Genomic DNA, 18739 nt, shown 5'->3' on the forward strand with positions numbered 1-18739 from the left:
TCCAGAAATTTTCTTCCCCGATTCCTTTATTTGCAAGCTGAGAAGAAATAATATCTATGTATGGCTTATGGTTAAACCCCCAAAATAGAAATGTTGAGTTTAAGGCAGTGAGAAAACTTTTCTCCATTAATATTTTTTCATTAAAAATTATACTGGTTTGTTTGTAACAGCAGGTAACACATAATGTGCAAAAAACAGTCTAAAGATACTTTAACATGTGCCCCTTGTTACTTGCTTCAGGATACAGTACTGAAGAAAAACTATGTCATTAAATTTCATTTAGTCAGTATGGGTTGAGAGTTACTGCACTATAAAGGTAAAAATGCATTGCAGATCAATTACTAAGCACACTAGGTAATCCTCATATGATTTCAGCAGCTAGTTTGTAAATGCCTAAAATCTCAGACTAGTCTTATTAAATTCTAAATTTAATATGCATTAAAGAAGCTTAATTTAAAGTGTTATTGGACAGCCTTTGGGAAAGATAAATCTGAAATAACAAGTTACCATTTTTAGCAACTCCTGCGTCTGTGGGCTGTGAAATAACAACTTGCCACCTGTCTTTGGCAGAATATTTTGGGGATATCATATTCAGTAATAAGTTAAACTGAGGTGCCACATAAAGTACAATTACAAAACCCGAAACAGACAAATCTTAGCAATTACTTAAGGGTATACTGAGTGATATGCTTTGCAGATTAACTAGCAACTGTTGAAAATAAATCTCAAAGTCTGGTGTTTTTGAATGTTTTGAATAGCTGAGAAGGCTCCTATGAAAGTGATCTGATTTCAAGTAGATTATGTCAAACATGTTCGTGGGCTTGGTTAACTTCAAGAAGCTTATGGCTTACTAAAAATTAGCAGAAATGCAGAGGATTATAACAAAGTAGTAGTGCATTTTCATTTTTCCAATGTAATGGCTATAGCAAATCCCTTTAGGAATCAAGAGGAAAGTAAATGAGGTCCAATGTGAAAACAGTTGCATTTCAGGCTCATTTCTATCTGTCTTGGAAGACAATATTTTTGGACAAACTAGACCCACTTCTCCCATTGGTCTCCATACTTAATTTCGCTCCTTACTTTCTCACTAAATCTATTTAATCTTAAAAAAACACTATTTCAAGAAACTAATCTATTCTTTTAAAGCAAAATCACTCGGAGAATTAATAAGGCCATATTCTAGTACAATAAAACTTGATCTAAATTTTATAGCAAGATTAAAAGTCCTAATCAGGTTTGCAATCTAGCAACATACAATCAAAGAGGCAGACACAGAGACACGATACTGCCCCTTCTGTGCCAAATACTTAGACTTTGGGTGCAAATTCAAAAGCAACTGTCAACAGAATCTGGTATCCCCATGACTGAAAAGACTACTTTTGTATTTCCATGTTGGGCTAGTCCTGTATTACATAGTGTATATCAGACTTTACATAATATAAAGCATATATTGACTCCCTGAGAGGAAGAGCAGCACTTCCTATATGCAGAGCACAAGAATCAATCATTCTGATACAGAATGATATGTGTGTGTGTGTGTGCGTGTGTGCGCGCATGCATGTGCACATGCATGTGGAGAGAGAGAGGGAGAGAATATTATAAAAAGAAAGTATATTGAACCTCAGGGAAAGTATTTCAAGCTTTGAAAAACAGACAATATGTTTTCTTACACTCCTGCTTATCACCATTTTACAATACAGTATCTGTCAACTCCCAGAAAAAGATGCAAACATCAAAAGCTGCCATCTTGTAAACCTACCGCAACCATAAGCCTGAATGTAAGCTGGTCTTGAGCAACTGTTAGGTTGAAAAAATCAGTATTTGAGGAAAAGGAAATAAGAAACATTTCTTTGCTGCATATTTTAAAACATGGCTTTTACCCAACAATATTCATAATGTTGGAGTATTGGGAACAGACACTAGAAAGGTTTAAATGATATTTTTATAAGCCTCCATGTTTTATTTCAAGCCACAGGTATATCACTTCTTGCTCCAAGACTTACCAGAGGAAACTGCCAAAGAGGATGGCAGATAGTTACATAACCTGAATAACTCAAAATGAAGACAGCAGAGAACAGAGAATGCATTTCAAGTACTAATAGGGGCCAGGTTTGGCTTTCAGTGTCAGCCCCTGATGCCTTACACATAGATACGCTGTATAAGGTGAGAATGCATTCAGCATGATGTCCTCTATGCAAAAGCCCATTAACAGCACAAGCAAGAAGATAAAAATAGGCAACAGAATTTATTATGGTTTATGACTATCCCATGAAAAAGCTCATACAGTGCTGCTTTCCAGTCTGCTAAGGTCCATTATAGAGTATTCATTGCCCAAATGTTTGCCAGCTTGTTGGTACATATAAAAGCCAAACCAATTCAAAGCAAACATTATCTTATATGATATTGAAGAACCTCTACAGAACCTCTGCATAAATCTTTTGACTCTTCTTCCTTTTCTCCAGCACATATTTTCTTTTTTTCTAGTTTAATCTACTAATAAGCAAGGCAGCCTTGTTTCTTTGCAGAATTAACAACCAAAAGCTTGCAAGGACTTAACAGCGACTTAATAATTCTCTTTCTTGACAGGGCAAAAGGAGGTCCTAGACACGATAAGCCCTCTCAAGCTCTAGACAACTGAATGTTGTTGAGGTTTCACTGCAAAGCTAGATGGCGTATCACTGCGTCAAAGACAAACAGCTTCTGATGGGCAAAGCCACTAGTAAGAAAAATAAGGCAGAATCCTTACAGAAAAACAGAATCCGCTTTCGGAGAAAACAAAAGATGAATAAAGATGGGAAAATGTGTGAAGTGTCTTGTCACAGCTTGTACAACTTTACCTCAGACTGACTGTGATTGTCTTCTAAGGTACCTCCTCACTCTGCTATTCAAAGTAATCTGTCTCATACAGCTAGGTAAACCAGTCTTAGGCCTACTCCTCAAAAGCACTGCTGGAGCAGACCTCTCACTAAGAAAAACAAGTAGTTCCCTGTGCAGTGGTACAATGACATATGCATACAATGACGTAAGAGCAGCTTGGTGACATAAGCTCAGTTTCCTTAAGATACTAGGCTAAAAACGCTTTCATTTCTTGAGCAGAAAATCCACAAATCCATCTCTCTTACACTCCCCAGATAAGCCAGTCACAAAATAATGTTTTCAACTTCCAAAGCAGGTCTAATGCTGGACACCTCATTTATTCTCAAAAGCCATGGTTCACCCTAAACACCCACCAACTTTTCTTTGTAATACAACAGCAGTAACTGCTCAGCTAGTCACTGTGCAGCCTAGATGTCTGTACAGTACTGCCCAGTTAAACCAACAGAGGATTACTCAGCCCATTCAGAATAAGTCAGACAATTTGTAATGTGTGCAGGAACCTTGAATCCAGATTTCAGCAGAGCTACTTCAATGGTTTATATGATATGGAGATTTTGTATTCGTTTCTTACATGACTAGCTAAAAGGGTTAATTTATTTATTTTTGGATTTAGTCCCTTCGCACCATAAATGTTTGCTTACAAGTATTGACATGAAGAAAAATACAAGAACAGCTTTTTTACACACTCGTATATTAATCATTCAGGGACTAGTAACTTTTTAAAATAAATAAAGCATCCACCAATACAGTTTCTGTCCTTCAAATAAAGGACTTTCCAAAAGAGCGCTCTCTGCTTTAGTCTGGGTGGATGAGCTTCCCAGTAGCATCTTCAAGGCTATTCATTATTTACTTATGTCCTTGAAATGCAATGTTGAGTCATGCATGAAGAAATAAGTAAAACTGAGCAATCAAATCAATGCTTCTCTTCTGGCCTGATGCATAAGCAACACCAGCACTGCCACAGAAGCTACTGACCGGAATGCAAACCAAAGGAGAAAGGTCGTCAAATAAGATGGCACAGAAACATACAACTTGGCCAAACTGGCCGCAGACAACTGATACTGAGTTCTGAGTCTTATCAGTTTTCTTCATTTTTTTCTTTCATAACTCAAGACACATGCTTTTCTATAACATTATTGCATTTCACCTTACTCTATGATACAATATTTGTCATTCATATTAGAACTGAATTACACACCAACATGCATTTCTAGTTTGGAACTCAGGAAATGATGACTGCAGTTCTCTCATAATTATAATGGTTGCTGTTCTGGCTCTCTACATATATTCTGTTAAAAGCTGTTCACAAAGTCTGGGATAGGAAAGTGTTTCTACAGACCAAAAAAAGCATGATTTTTTTTTTAATGAAGCTTAATTTTTAAAAGTTTGAAATCAAACATTTCCAATTTTATGGGACTTGTTTTTGGAGACGTGAAGCCCAGGCAGAACAACGCTTATTTTGCATATAGTTGTATTAAATGTCTTATAGAAAATACAGGCCCAAGTATGGAAAGAAAAGTTTAGGACAGCAATATTCTTGAAGGTTCATACAGTTTTAATTTTAATAGTTATATTGAGTTATACTTTGGCTCAGCAATACTTTTTTTTTCTGTTCAGTAAAAACACTGTGCGAGACCACTGATTGTAGCCACAATGCCACCTATGTTATGTTGAGCCCTTCGCTACAGCAGTTTTTTGCTTCATTAGTGACTCAAACCTAGCCAAGTAGTGACCCTGTAAAAAACAAAAAGATTTTCCTGGTTTTCATAATCTCTCTCTCTCTCTCTGTCAGACTACACATTGAATGCCCACAGGGGAACATGTGTGTCTAATAAAAATCCACTTGCTGCAACATAATATCTAGAATTATGGAATTCCTGTCACACAGCCCTCAATGAACATTATCACTATCAGAGCCATCCTCCACCAAACAACCACACTGAGGACTGCAAGAGGATTCAAAGATCCGTCTGCACAATACTGGCAAGCCCATCTCGTTCCAATTCAGGTAATAATGAACAGCTGAGTTTATAAGATGCACAAAAACCCAAAACCCTATTATAGGTGCATGACGAATCCTAATGCCTAAGGAACTGCTTCTACCTAAGAGCAGCATTCAAAAAACAATGATACGTATAAGTAAAGGATGCATTCCAGTAACAGAGAGTGAGTAAAGAGCACTGCCTTACTCAGGTCTTTCCTTTAATATCTGATGCAGCATTACTGTGTGTGGCAAGAATCTTGCTTTGAGTTTCTGCACAGGTAGGATATAACCCAAAAATTCTTTCACATACAGATGTAATGAGAGCAAGTGCCTAAACAAGTTAGGAGTGTATAAAAACCTTACAGGCTTTTATAGACATCCAGCTTACATGGGCACTTTAAAGAGCATGTGCTGCAGCCTATTAATGATAATTTTGCTCTCCCAGTCTACATTTTGTGAGTAGTAAGCTGCTCTTTTCCTAAAAAAGTTTCTCCTTTCTCTTGCCTAACCATCTTTTTCTTGCTCTTGAAATTCATGCCCTTAAACCAAAATTCAAACACACCCTTCTCTCTTTTCCTTTGACAACATCCCCAATCTCAGCTGCAGAAGCTACTGTCCTGTTTTATTTATTATTTTATTTTTTTAAATAGATTTTAGGCCTTTTAGGGCAGGGAATGCACCATATCCATTAATTTTGATGTCAGTGATCAAAGCACAGTCAAACTGGGCCCTCTGTTGGCAAGAGACAAGAAGATGTATAGGGCTAAATGACTTCATATTAATTCACTCTCCTCATTTCAGACAACAATATGCCTATGATAAGCAGGGAATAAAAGAAACTGAATATCTGTATGTCTTAAACAGAGACAGTCAAAAGGTCAGTTTACATGAAATCTTAAATGATTTTCTTAAAAATTCACTGTCTGATCTGTTTAACTTAATTGTTTCCCAGGAAATTCCAGTTTATTTGAATGGAAAGCTTACATAAGTAAACTAAGAAGAATACTAAAAGAATAAAAGAATACCTGTCATCAAAAGCACCAGATCTTCAAATTCTTCCCCCCCCTCCTTTTCAGGATTCGGGAGGCTCTGGGGAGGAGGCTCTTGCTGCCGTCACAAGGCAAATAATGGGAGAACTGACACTCTTCACCAAGAGTGCTAACCAGTGTCAGGACTGAAACAGTCAGTGCTTTTCCACTTTCATAATATTTTCTAAGAGGTACAACAGAGGGACTTTTCCAGTGTGAGTCAAGTTATTGCCCTAATTAAAGTAATGTGAAGAAAAGAATAAATAATTTATTCTAATTTGTGGAGAGATCTGAGAGAGGAATACTCAGAGGCAGAAAATTTTTAGCAGTTTCAGCAACCCTGTTTCAAGTTCAAAGCCAGCCAGCTCTGGATGAATTAAAAGATGATGTCAGCTCTAAATTCATGTATTCCCTGATTTTAAAGGTCAGAAAACCACTGTGATCCACTAGTCTGTACTTCTGTGTAACTGACTGAAGGGCTGCAATTTCACTACAGCACCTAGGGAAACAATGATATTTTAACAGGGTATTTTCTGATAGTCCTATGAAATTAAGTGTGTTTGGTTGAGCTGCTGGAGGAAAGAGCCATCCTGCACTGCTTGTGTTAGCTGGTTCCTAGAGAAACTAGATGCATTTTCTTGATAGAAGACAGTTTTCATTCTTCATAGTTGCTTGGTAGCATTCTCTGCTTTATTTTTTGTCAGTAGCTTTTTTCAGAAAAAGGCCGTCTGGATACCGCTTGACTTTTTAAAGTATTTACTGTGTGGTGCTATTATCCAAGTATCTCCTGCTTTTCAAATACATTACTTACCAAAGTCAAAAAACGAGCAGGTGATGATACATGATAGCTGCACAGTGTGACACCAGGTTGGCTCAGGTCCTACCTACACCCTGGGACTGCACGCCCTGATCAATAACAAGCAACACTTTAGCTGTTAGAACAGACACAGTATAACTATGCACTGAATTTTGAGAATGAAACCTTGGGTGAATATACAGCCTTACACAAGCCAATGTAGCCAATAACAGAAAACAGCAATAGTCACTGCTGGATTATATAAAGGCAGTCAAGAAATCTGACTTTACAGCTCCTTTGTATTACCAGGGTTGGACACAGGGATTCTGTAAGATCTATATAATGAGGAAACTGAAAATATTTGCAAGTCTTAGGTCTGCAGTGAAATGACTTTTTCAGTGCAGTGTAATGTAGTAAACACACTCTTCTGCATCTTGCAGTGACTGTGGACTGATGAATGGGAGATGAGACTGCTGATGCCCCATTTCCTCCCACATCTTTTCTGAATTAAATGACTGAGCTGCTTATGAAGCAAATCGTGAACAGCTGCAGTTTAGTCTCTAATGTTTTGAGGCAAGCTAGCACTTAATGCTGGCTCCAGATCAGAACACTAATCCCATCCTTTCTATCTCCTTTGTTCCATATTCCATACTTGTAAGCCATTCTTCTATCTCCTAGCATGCAAGGTGCACCCATGCTGGGATCCCAGTCTTTCCAGACCCGTCCAAACGAGCTTTATTTTTGGGGCCAATGCATCTGCCTCTCAATCCCTAGAGCATCTTGTACACCTCCATCACTGCCTCCAATCTCTAGATCTGTGTTTTCTTCTCTGTAAGCTTCATTCTTTCAGGCTTAGATTAATTTATTAAGCATTGATTACATCAGCTTAAAATATGAGTCAACATGTCAGTGCATACACTAAAATTTCACAATACACATGTGTTCATTTAATGGTTCATTAAGAAACTTGTTTCATAAAGCACAGATGATATTAACTACATTTCTCCACATCTTTCAAGGCTGACTTAAAACTTCAAACTATTAATAAATATGAATTAAAATTATTTTTTTTCCTCTTTTCATGGCAATAATGAAGTATTACTTTAAAAGTCTTCAGTTTCTTATTAGAAAAACAGTAATCAATGCATGCAAATTATTTTCTCAAGCGGCAATAAAATTTGAAGAAGTTTCCTTTCTTAGTCATTGCAATGTAATTTCCTCATGAGAACAACTCAATTGTATAATTAAATTGCACTACACAGCTACACAAATGATTGAAAAGAATTAGACATGGACCTGATCCTCCACAAAAGTGTCCCGACTTGCATCACTTTGGGTCTTTCATGCTTGGGACATGGAAGTGTAAAAGGTCTGAGAAATGGAAAACAAGCTTTTTCTTAAGTGTGGTGTGTACGAATTGCTTCACAAGGAGCTCAGCCATTGAAGCAGCAAGAGTGAGAGAGAAAACTAAGGGCACTAGCCCACCCGATGGAAAGCAATGGGTCAAGAGCCCGAAGTCCCTTCAGGACATTGCACAGAAAGAACACACATCCTACATGATACTCCATCATGTGTCAGGAAGAGAGAATGCTCCTAGTGCAGGTTCAGAAAAACTTACTGATTTTTCAAAGAGTTTTTCTCAATATACATGTTAGAATACAGGGTTACATGATTTTGTTCACAAATGGCTTCCCACGAAGTTTTTACAGGATGTGTCACCATTGCTATCACACTTTTAAAGTGAGCTACAAGCAGATCAAAGGTGATAGGATTTTCAGAGGGAAGAAGGGAGAAGGAGAAAGTACTGCATGAACTGCCTGTACATGAAAAAATGTCCTTTAAAGTTCTGGTGATAAACCAGCTCAGCTGACAAAGTTTTGCAGGAATTATAGAAAAACAAAAAAGACGCACATATTATGAGATGTGATTTTTTTTGTGTGTGTGTAATTGTCAACCATTTTCCCTTAAAGCATTTTTGGGGATAAAAAAGTCCAATCTTGCACAAATAAAGCTTTAATTTGATGAAAGTCTACATAGACATGGATGATTCTCACTTGGCTAACACATTCTTCTTCTGTGGAAGACATCTATGAAAACACCTAAGAGGCTTTGCCAGGCTTTGCCATACCTGTTGGCAGCTCAGGAAATGGACACGTGGGTGGTGCGCCATGTTCTGCCACTTACACCAATAAGTATGATTATAGTGCAAATATTGCAACAAACATTTGTGTACAAAAGAGACTTATTTCACTGAGAAGTGCTGCTCATGTTTTATAACAAATTTAAATATGCATAACAAATATCTGTGTGTGTACAGATATATACAAATATAGATTGTATTTTTTGTCTCTAGGGTTTTAAACATACAACTGTAAAGTCAGGACATAAACACTATCTCTCTTCCAAAAAATACAGATCTTTGCCACTAGAAAGTAAGGACACTGTAAAACACAGAAATACTCTTACACTCTTTCTATTTTGCAATTGCATTTTGCAATTAGGAAATACAGAGCAAAATGCTCTTGCATACATATTACAGGTGATCTCATGTACCAATGCAGCATCTGAAAAGGGGTTGCTTGTCTGCAAGCTTGTCTGCCCTGTCTACCCTGGAGTTGACAACGTCCAGTACCAAATTAGGATAATCTGAAACTGCATTAAGTTGCATTCTCTATTGCACTAGCTTCAGCAGTCACCACAGGAGAACTCAGAGTACAAGGATGCCCTATTCACGTTTTCTCCCAGAGCAAGTCTGCACTCTATCTGCCAATTTGTATCCAGAGCAGGATGCACCAGCAACTTCTGTAACCATAGCTAGGAGGTGCCACTAAACCCACCAGAAAAGACCTGTTCGTGATACTTATCAGGAGCCTTTAGCTCCGCAGTGCCAGTGCCAGGACAATGCCTAACAGTACTTCAGCCTCTTCTTAAAGAGTGCAGCAGCCAAAAATTCTGCATACATGCATGCGACGGGTGTTGAACCAAGACTCTCCTGAACATTCAAGATAAGCACCAAAACAGCAAGCATCCTCAGTAAGTTGCTCTCTGCTTCTTTCAAATACATCTAGTACACCTGATTAACAAGAAGACCTAAGCATATGAGAAGTTTGAGGCTGTAACCTAGCAAGGAATACCTGAGATACAGGAAGAACAAGAAAAATCTGAATTGCCTCATGAGCAAGTATGTATAAGGCCTGCAACCTCTTAGACTTTCGTTTATAAAAAACACAAGTTTGCACTGTATTCTGCTAAATCTTTTTTAAAATAATTTTTATTGTGTAGAATATGAAATGTTTATGGTAAATATTACTGGCCCCTAACCAATAAAAATTTTAAATGCTACATAGCTGATAGGTGTCAAAGCACTTTGTAACAAAAGTGAGCATTTCATAAATGGAGAAAATCAAATATGGAGAGAATCCTAATCTATTAATAACATTAAATAGGACACACTTTTCTCTCTTCAGATCAACACCCTGACCATACAGACTCAAGTCTTTTTCTATTGCATGTCTTCCCCATCTGCACTCCTTTCTTCCTCCCTCAATTTCTTTGTTTTACTAAGCAAATGTGTCAGTTTTCGCTATAAAGTTTTAAAAGAAATAGAGCATCAGGCTATGTGTCATTCTGCAAAGAGCATATTTGCTTTTACCCTCTGGCATTTATTTTCCCATGCATGGTGCGCAAACTCCAGAAATGAAGCATGACTCAAAAATGCCAAACCAAATGCCAGATTGCCCAGCTGCTGACATCTGAAGTATTTACCCACCTGCTTGCTCCAAAGCAACCATTGTTGCCTGCTCAATTAAGTCACGTTCAATGAAGCTTCTGAAATCTTCACTGTACACACTAAGATCAGGTAGCTGGAATGTGTAGACTGGCATCTCCAAAGGAAACTGTTCATTGCTGCATTCATTTGCTACATGTGATCGAGCAAGAGAGACTATGGCTGAGCTGGCATGAGAGATACCTCTGGAAAGTCTCTTCTCTGTAAAAAAAACAAAACAAAAACAAAACAAAAAAACCCCAAAAAAACACAGAGACATTATAGACTGTAAGACTACATCAAATGCCAGTCAACGCTGCAAGTCAGAGTTCTTCCACTTAATAAAAGGAAAATGGAGACAAGTGGTGCATCTGACAAGAACCTGAGAAGAGTATTGCTCACACCTGACATCAAGCTTTCTCTCTGTCCTTTTTAAATTCTTATTATTTTATTATTATATATTATCTATACAACATACTATAGGCATTGTTATATATATTATACATCATATATTATGCATTATATATTATATTATTTATATAATATATACAATATAATACACATTATAGATGAGATATATTTATATACTATGTGTATATTATTAATTACGTATATGATTTGTTATTGTATTATATTATTATTTAATGTTCTTCCACCACCCCATACCTCAAGCCTGGTGAATCCCCATTCATGTCACACTTATTCCTCTCCTTGTTTATTACCTTTTTGTGGGTATTTTCCTAAGGTAAATGATTGTTTAGTTTTTACCATGGATCCCTATGGCAAGTTATAGATGAACTTCACTCTGCTTCTAGCAAAACAGATAAACAATTAAAGACAAGACATGTGAAAGAAAAGTATTTCTATAAAATTGTATTTAGAAAGCTATCTTATGTTTCCAAAGATGCATTGGAAGACACTTACTGGCAGACAGATGATAACCAACAAATGCTTCAAATGCTAAAATTTAGTTGACTTGTGGTTCAAAAAATCCAGCATTCTACAATTACTTCACACCAAACATGCCACACTACTTTAACCTCAGAACGATCTACCCAAAAGCAATCTTAATGTTAATTTAAGACAGACTCAGGTTTTGTGCACGTGTTTTTAAAATCCTAATCCGTAGAACAATACACAGTTCAAAAAGAAGGATGAAATCAACAAGTCTGCTTTAAAAGAATGTATTATTTTACAAAAAATAAACTACAGAGCTAATGTCTTATTATACGCCAAGTCTATATTGAAACTCTTTGTGGACAAATGCCATGTAAGGCACACTAAAGGCTATAATTTGAATTATTTATGAATACTGCAAGCGTTAGAACAGATCTGGGCATTGATTTACAAATCACAGTGAAAAAATGTCTGCTGAATGGTCAGTAGGGTCATTAAAGCAAAATAAGCATTAGAATATTAAAAAAAGGAGAAAATATTACTAATATTATCATGTCACTCCTTTCTACTTTAGGTCCTCAGTTCTGGTGTCCAAAAGAACAAGTCCAGAAATAATAGATAAACAGAAAAATTAGCAGGAAGAATACCAGGAAAGATATTAAACAGTCTGGAACTCTTGGGTAAAGAAATGAAATAAATATCAGAATAAAATATATTAGCAAATGGATAACAGAAAATAAACTCATGCAGTAGATTAGTACTCTCCAAGTACTTAAACCACAAATCGTTCAGTTAAAATTGATAGAGATTTTTAAACTTGGAACATAAGCAAACTATGAAACTCATAAAATACCATAGACACCAAGGGTTTGGTTATGCCAAATGGATTAGGTCTGTTTATATCAATAAAAATGTACAGACAATGTAACACCACTTTTAAGGGCATTGAATTAATTACATTTTAGAAAGTGGGCCAAATACTTAACACTTGACTTTAGAAAGAACTTCTCTTAAACACAAACCAATTGTAACATTTCCCACGTTTGTCCGCAGTAGCTGAAGCTGCCTAGCAAAAAAAGTTGGTCTCGATGAGATTATATTTTGATTTGAATTGCTAATTCTCATATTCAATTCTTATTTTACAGCATTCTAAGATTAACTGTAACCTGTAGATTATTCTTCTTCATAGAATATGCAGAATATTTTCCAACATAACTATCAAGTAACAGCATAAGATTTTTGTAAATCACATAAATCAGCAACTGTGAGCAGTAACTTTTTTTTTTAAGAATGCATCTTTTGTTAGTTATGCATGGAGGAATGCCTTCAGTTAACGTCTGCTTTGTTAGCTGATAGGCATAAACTCATGACAATTCACGAAGGCGAAAAAAAAGTTGCTTTGCTTGCATTAAATTTGTTAAGTTTCTGTAAAACAGGCTTTTACCAGTCTAATTTTTGGATGAAGAAGTGTAATCTAAAAGTAACAACAGAAGTGGTTTGTAAACTGCATGATGCAAGCCTTTTCCTTCTGCAACATGCTTTGTCCAACATCAAATTGTGTAATTAAGGGACTTTCATATTACTCTGAAGTCCTCACGGGTGACTTAAAAATGTCTGCTGATCGAGCCCGTGTGCTATCCTTCTGCCAGCACATTTCCTTCAACACCTGTTCAAGGTCCACCCTGCTATTTTGGGATATCATTTCACAATGATGCAGAAATCACTGCTAGAGCATTTCCTCAGATGCCTATGGGAAGTTTTTCTTTGTTTAGTTTCTGTCCTGTACTCCTGTTTATATTTTTAAACCCCAAATAAATATTTTATAGCTGCTTAGAATTTATATTCATCAAATATTACTAGTCACAGTTTAATAACATGGATTTTTAGGCCATATTCTAATGAGGATGAAGGGATACAGTTTTATTAACTACAGTGTGCTACTCTTCCTCCTTTTATCCGTATTAATTCAGTGCTTTTAGGAGGAGTCCTAAGAAGCACCACAGTTCTTTTCCTGCTGATGTAAGTTACCAAGCAAAAAAAGCTTCGCTGACACTCTTAAGATCTAAGATGCCATTTCCTGTTTAGCAGGAGGGAAGAGCCAGCAGCAAGGGGAAGTCTTTCTGTTCCTTCTGAAGACTGCACAGAAAACCCTGCTGAAATCACCAAGCTAGTGCTATTACCTCTCTAGGTGAGAAGCTGTCAAGCCTGTGGATTTATTTTAGTGCAAACTACACTTCATTGCTAAATTAAAATAAAAAAGAAATTTATTCCAAAAGTCTGAGAGACACGCTGGTCTGAAATTAAGCCTATAAAAGGTCTGAATACAAAAAAGTAAATCCTAATGCTTATCATCTTCTACTGGAAATCAACTGCTAGAGGTAGCTGATTCATTTTTCCCTCTTTAGATTTCAATTCTTGAAATATCAATTTGACTGGGGGTGAGGGGGTTCCTCTGCAGAACCATAAAAGAACCAAATTTTAAAGCTAAGAGTTATTCAGACATTTCATGCACCTTTATCACTTGCTATAAGAAGGGTGTGTTGTTGCTTGGTCTTACAAAGCATTAAAACTCCATACACACATAGTCTGTGATACCCTCCAATTAAAGGCTTTATGAGTACCACAGGACTGCTCCAGGACAACGTATTTTCATACTTCAGTATCGCACATTTTAAAAAAACATGCAGAGTTGAGGCAAAGCTCATGCCAACTGAAACGCGTGAAATATAGGGCCCAGGCCAGCAACAGCTGCGTGAAGCCTGTCCCAACGACACAGTTCACAGGGCGATGGAGAACGAGTCGCGGCTCCCTGGAGAGCGCAGGCAGACTGGCTAGAAAGCGGTTTGCCCACAAAAGCCCCGGGGAAGAGCTCTTACCTTGAGCAACATCGTCCTGCCTCTGCAGGCAGGGCCGCTCGGCCTTCGTCACCTGCGGGGGCTGCTCGGCTTCCTGCTGCCTGCAGCACTTGCCCTCGCTGAACACCTGCGGCAGGCTGGCCGTGTGCACCTGCCGCAGCTGCTCATAGTCGCTCAGCGCTGCCGTCAAGTCCCAGTTTTTGCCTGCCAAACAGCAAGAGGGATGTTTTGCTGATGTCCGTACGTGACCAGGCTGGGAACCCAGAAGCCATCTTTATATGCACGTAAAATACAAACTTCAGCAGAGAAATCACACTGACTAAAGGATCAGCAAGGAAACAGATTCTGTTCATGAAACATTTTACAACCCCCCCACCCCACCCCAACAAAAATGCCCAGCTGACAAACGCCTGGAAAGTACACACCAAATGGGCAAAGGCAGGGACAGAACCGGCAGCCTTCCGCACCGATCCACAGCTGCACATTTGCTTCAATTTACTTCAATGTTTCAACATTTCCATTTTCAGGCGGTGGTATGACTTCATGCTTCTCTCTAATACATGAACCGCGTTTAGATATACAGTCCCTCAATTGTGTCACATCAGTGAACAGTTATTCTTTATACAGTTTATTGTTATTAAAAATTTCCCATTTAAAAGAGATGTTTGTCTACATTACTGAAGAAACTAACAAAATCTCTATGTAAGGGAGTGAAATATTGCATATAGACAACTTAAACAGGAATTAACACTGTTTATTTAAAATCATCTGTCAAAATTTTCTTAACTTCAGTTTTAGAGATCAATCCCAATAAAATCCTCTTACCTTTTCCTAACTGAATTTCTACTGTTAACATTGTTTTGTCTTAACTTGACACTGATAGAGATGCCTCATGCATTCCAGTGAGCCCTTACATCTATAAAAACAACACTCTGCTTTTTATTATTCTATTCTTGATGTAAGACCAGTGTAAAAAAATACAAAACGCAATTTTAGGTTAGGGAATACTTAGGTAAAAAGATTAGGGAATACTTGAACAAATGGGGCATACACAAGTTCAGGGGCCCTGATGGAATGCACCTGGGAGTGCTATGGGAGCTGGCCAATGTCATTGCAAGGCTGCTCTCAGTCATCTTTGAAAGGCCATGACAACTGGGAGGGTGCATCAGGACTGGAAGAAAGCAAACATCACTCCCATCTTTAAGAAGGGCGAGGAGAAGGACCCAGGGAACTAGAGGGTGCTCACGCCTTGCCTCAATCCCCTGGAAGGTTGACTGAGAACTGAAACAAGCTGCCCAGAGAGTTTACGGAGTCTCCTTCCTTGGAGATATTCAAAAGCCGTCTGGACACAGTCCTGGGCAATGTAGTCTAGGTGACCCTGCTCGAGCAGGGGGATTGGACTAGACAATCTCCAGAGGTCCTTTCAACCTCAACCATTCTGTGATTTTGTGAATAACATCACTCAGACTTAATTGTTCAGATCTAAATCAGACTTTTGTTCTCTATAGAATTGATTGCCCATTAAAAAATACAGAGATCAGTCAATCTTTTAAGTATCAAACATTCAACAACAGTATTTGCATAACCCCCACAACACTATCTGTTCCAAAAGGAAAGAAATCAAAGAGAGAAATTGGGAAGTTAATCTTTTCACACAGCTCACAACAAATTCATTGTATCCATCCAAAGGGCTGGGCCATTTCTGTTAACCTACATAAAAGCCAGAGTATAAAACTGATGACATTTGCTATGTGGGTGTTAAGACTAATCGGTGATGCAGTGCATCTTTTACATTTTATAAGTAAACACAGTTATATAAAACCCTATCAATAGAGAAGTGTATTTTCCTAAGATGTTCTATCAGGGCCAAAATGCTATTTGAAGAAGAAGAATAATAGCTCCTTAGCTCTGTGGTACTTCCGGAATTTAACTATACAAACATTCCTCTGACCTTACATCCCAAAACACAGCAGGTGTATGTGTATGCTACAACAGAAAGTATGGACATAGCACAGGCAGACACAACAGAACTTGTCTGAAACTCAGCACAAGTAAAATAGTTCTTTAGAAATACATATGGAAAATATAGATCCTTCTATACATAGAGGCCAAAAAGCCCAGACAAGTCACTTTGGAGCCTGAAGCGTTACCTTCTTATTTCCCTTCCTTTGCTCATCTGAAGTCTCCCTCTGCTCACAGCTCCATGAAGCCTTTCTGTGCACTTCTGCTACTTCACGCGGATTCAGAGTGGCTGCAGCAGCAATGACAGCCTGCCCCCTTGGAATATTTGCTGTATTTAGTGTCTAACCCTGTCTGCCCTAGAATCATAGGATAACTCAGGAGGATGAGACCTCAGGAGAGCTCTTGTACAACCTCCTGCTCAAAGCAGGGTCAGCCATGAGATCAGACCATGTCGCCCAGGGCTTTATTCAGTTTGGTCTTGAAAACTCCAAGGATGGAGAGTGCATAGCCCCTCGGTGCAAGCTGTTCCCCATGTCTTCATCGGACTTGTATCCACTCTGAATCTCTCGTTTCAATTAATGTCCATTGCTCCTTGTCCTCCTGTCATGCACCACTGTGAAGAGCCGGACTCCATCTTCTTGATAACTTCCTCATAGGCACTGGGCAGCTGCTGTTAGGTCCTGCTAAAGCCTTCCCTTCTCCAAGCTGAGCAAGCCCCGCTCTCTCAGCCTGTCCTCAGAGGGCCTGTACTCCAGCCCCCAACCATCTCAGTGGCTCTCTACTGAACTTAATCTAGTTTATCAATGTCTTTCCTGTACAGAGGGGCCCAAAACTAGACACAGTATTCTAGATGTGGTCTAAAGAGCACTGAGTAGAGAGGGATGATCACTTCCCTCTATCTACGGACTATGCTCCTGCTGATACAGCTCAGGATACTTTTGGATTTCTTTGCTGGCAGGGCATATGGCTGGCTCTTGTGTGGCTTGCTGGCTGCCAAGACTCCCAGAGCCTTTCCCTGCAGAGCTGCTCCCCAGGCACTCAGGCCCCAGCCTGTATCATTGCAGGGGGTTCTTCCTTCCCAGGTGCAAAACTCTGCATTTGCCCTTACAAATTTCATTAGGTTCTTGTTGGCCTATTCCTTTGCTCTGTCTAGGTCCCCTCAAATGGCAGCCCTGCCCTTGAACATACTGACTACTGACACCGGTTTGGTATCATCTGCAAACTTGATGAGAGAGCTCTCTGTTGCCTCAGTGATGAAGACTGTAAAGATGGGTAGACCCCTGAGGTACACCACTTGTTTTCAGCTTCCAAGTAGAGTGCAATCCATTAACCACTACCCTCTGAGCTCAACCATCCAAATATTTATTTATCCATCTAGTTGTCCACCCATTCAGACCATAATGCTCTAACTTGCATATAAGAATACTGTGGGAGACAGCAAATATCATGATAAAGCTGAAGTAAACAGCATCCACAGCTCTCCCCTCATCCACAGATCCAGACATCTTATCACAGAAGCCAGAGTCAGGACTTCCCTTGCTCTGGTCTTGCTTTGATCCCAGTTAAATCACTCCAAGAACTGGGACTTTAAGATAAACACTAAATCCCACAAAATAACAAGAGGCAGTAATAGCTCACATCTGTACAGTTTCGTAAGAAATAGATAATAGCAGCAATAATGGAAAGGCATGACCCTTAGTGTTACAGCACAAGAGACTCAGAAACTTCCTTATCTTTCTTTTCACAGAGCGGCTAGAATGCAAATGCAAAATAATTTATGTCCCTTTATCTTACACATCAGAGAGAACTTGCTCTCACAGGGATTCTCAAAGTCTTTTAGAAAGCAAATAATATAGGACAGCATTTTGTAACAAAACACACAGTGAGAGGATTCAGTCAATGTGGTTCAATGTCTGTGTGATCTGCTTGTGAGATCTACCAACACAGAATCCTCCAAAAGAAGATTTACCTCCAAGCTACCACTTCGTCATACTGCTATGACCAGCAATGACAGAGCACGGGCTAATATCTGAAGATAAAGAAGTCTGCTTAGTACAGCTAGACAAATGGCACTTGTCAGGCTCAAAAAATAACAAAAGGAAATGTTGAGATGTTTGTATGTTATTTTCAAAACAATCCTAAGTTAAAATGCACAGATTTCTTAGCATCTTCTAAGTATTTGCTTTTAATAGGCAAATTACAAATATTTAATAGTAAGAACCCCCCACACACACACAAACTAATTATGAGATTTTTCACAGCATTCCTTGAGCATTTTTCCAGGAATTCAAAAGTAACCTAATTTTTCTTGATTAATACAGGATTTATTACACCATAAAAGGTTGTGTCATTTATGTACTTTGAAAAGCTGCATTACCTGAGTAGCAGTTCAGTATAACTCATTTGCTCATACAAAGAAGAATAAGCTAATAATAGTTCAGTGCAACCCTGTAGATAACAGCTATTTTTGAAAGCATATGCTGTACTTATGCTGTTTCTTCCTATTTCAGTTAAGATTTTGTTCTTTAAAGAGGTGATTTTAACAGTAAAAAAACTATCTGTATAAAAATGCTT

The 18739-nt window shown here is 38.3% G+C and overlaps 1 protein-coding gene across 2 annotated transcripts in view; it reads right to left on the minus strand.

Annotated features, from left to right (window-relative positions):
* The window catches only part of OTUD7A (OTU deubiquitinase 7A), a 161705-nt gene that overhangs the window by 31545 nt on the left and 111421 nt on the right, over window positions 1–18739 (minus strand). The window contains exons 6-7 of one of the 2 annotated variants that reach the window (XM_067305330.1): window positions 14225–14407; window positions 10455–10673 (exon numbers count right to left, since the gene is read on the minus strand). The exons of the other annotated variant lie outside the window; for it this stretch is intronic. Coding sequence (XP_067161431.1) covers window positions 10455–10673; window positions 14225–14407 — 402 coding nt within the window. The remainder of the gene's footprint in view (window positions 1–10454; window positions 10674–14224; window positions 14408–18739) is intronic. 2 annotated transcript variants of the gene reach the window in all.

This window comes from Apteryx mantelli, chromosome 15, assembly GCF_036417845.1.
Source record: "Apteryx mantelli isolate bAptMan1 chromosome 15, bAptMan1.hap1, whole genome shotgun sequence".
Classification (NCBI taxonomy): Eukaryota; Metazoa; Chordata; class Aves; order Apterygiformes; family Apterygidae; genus Apteryx; species Apteryx mantelli.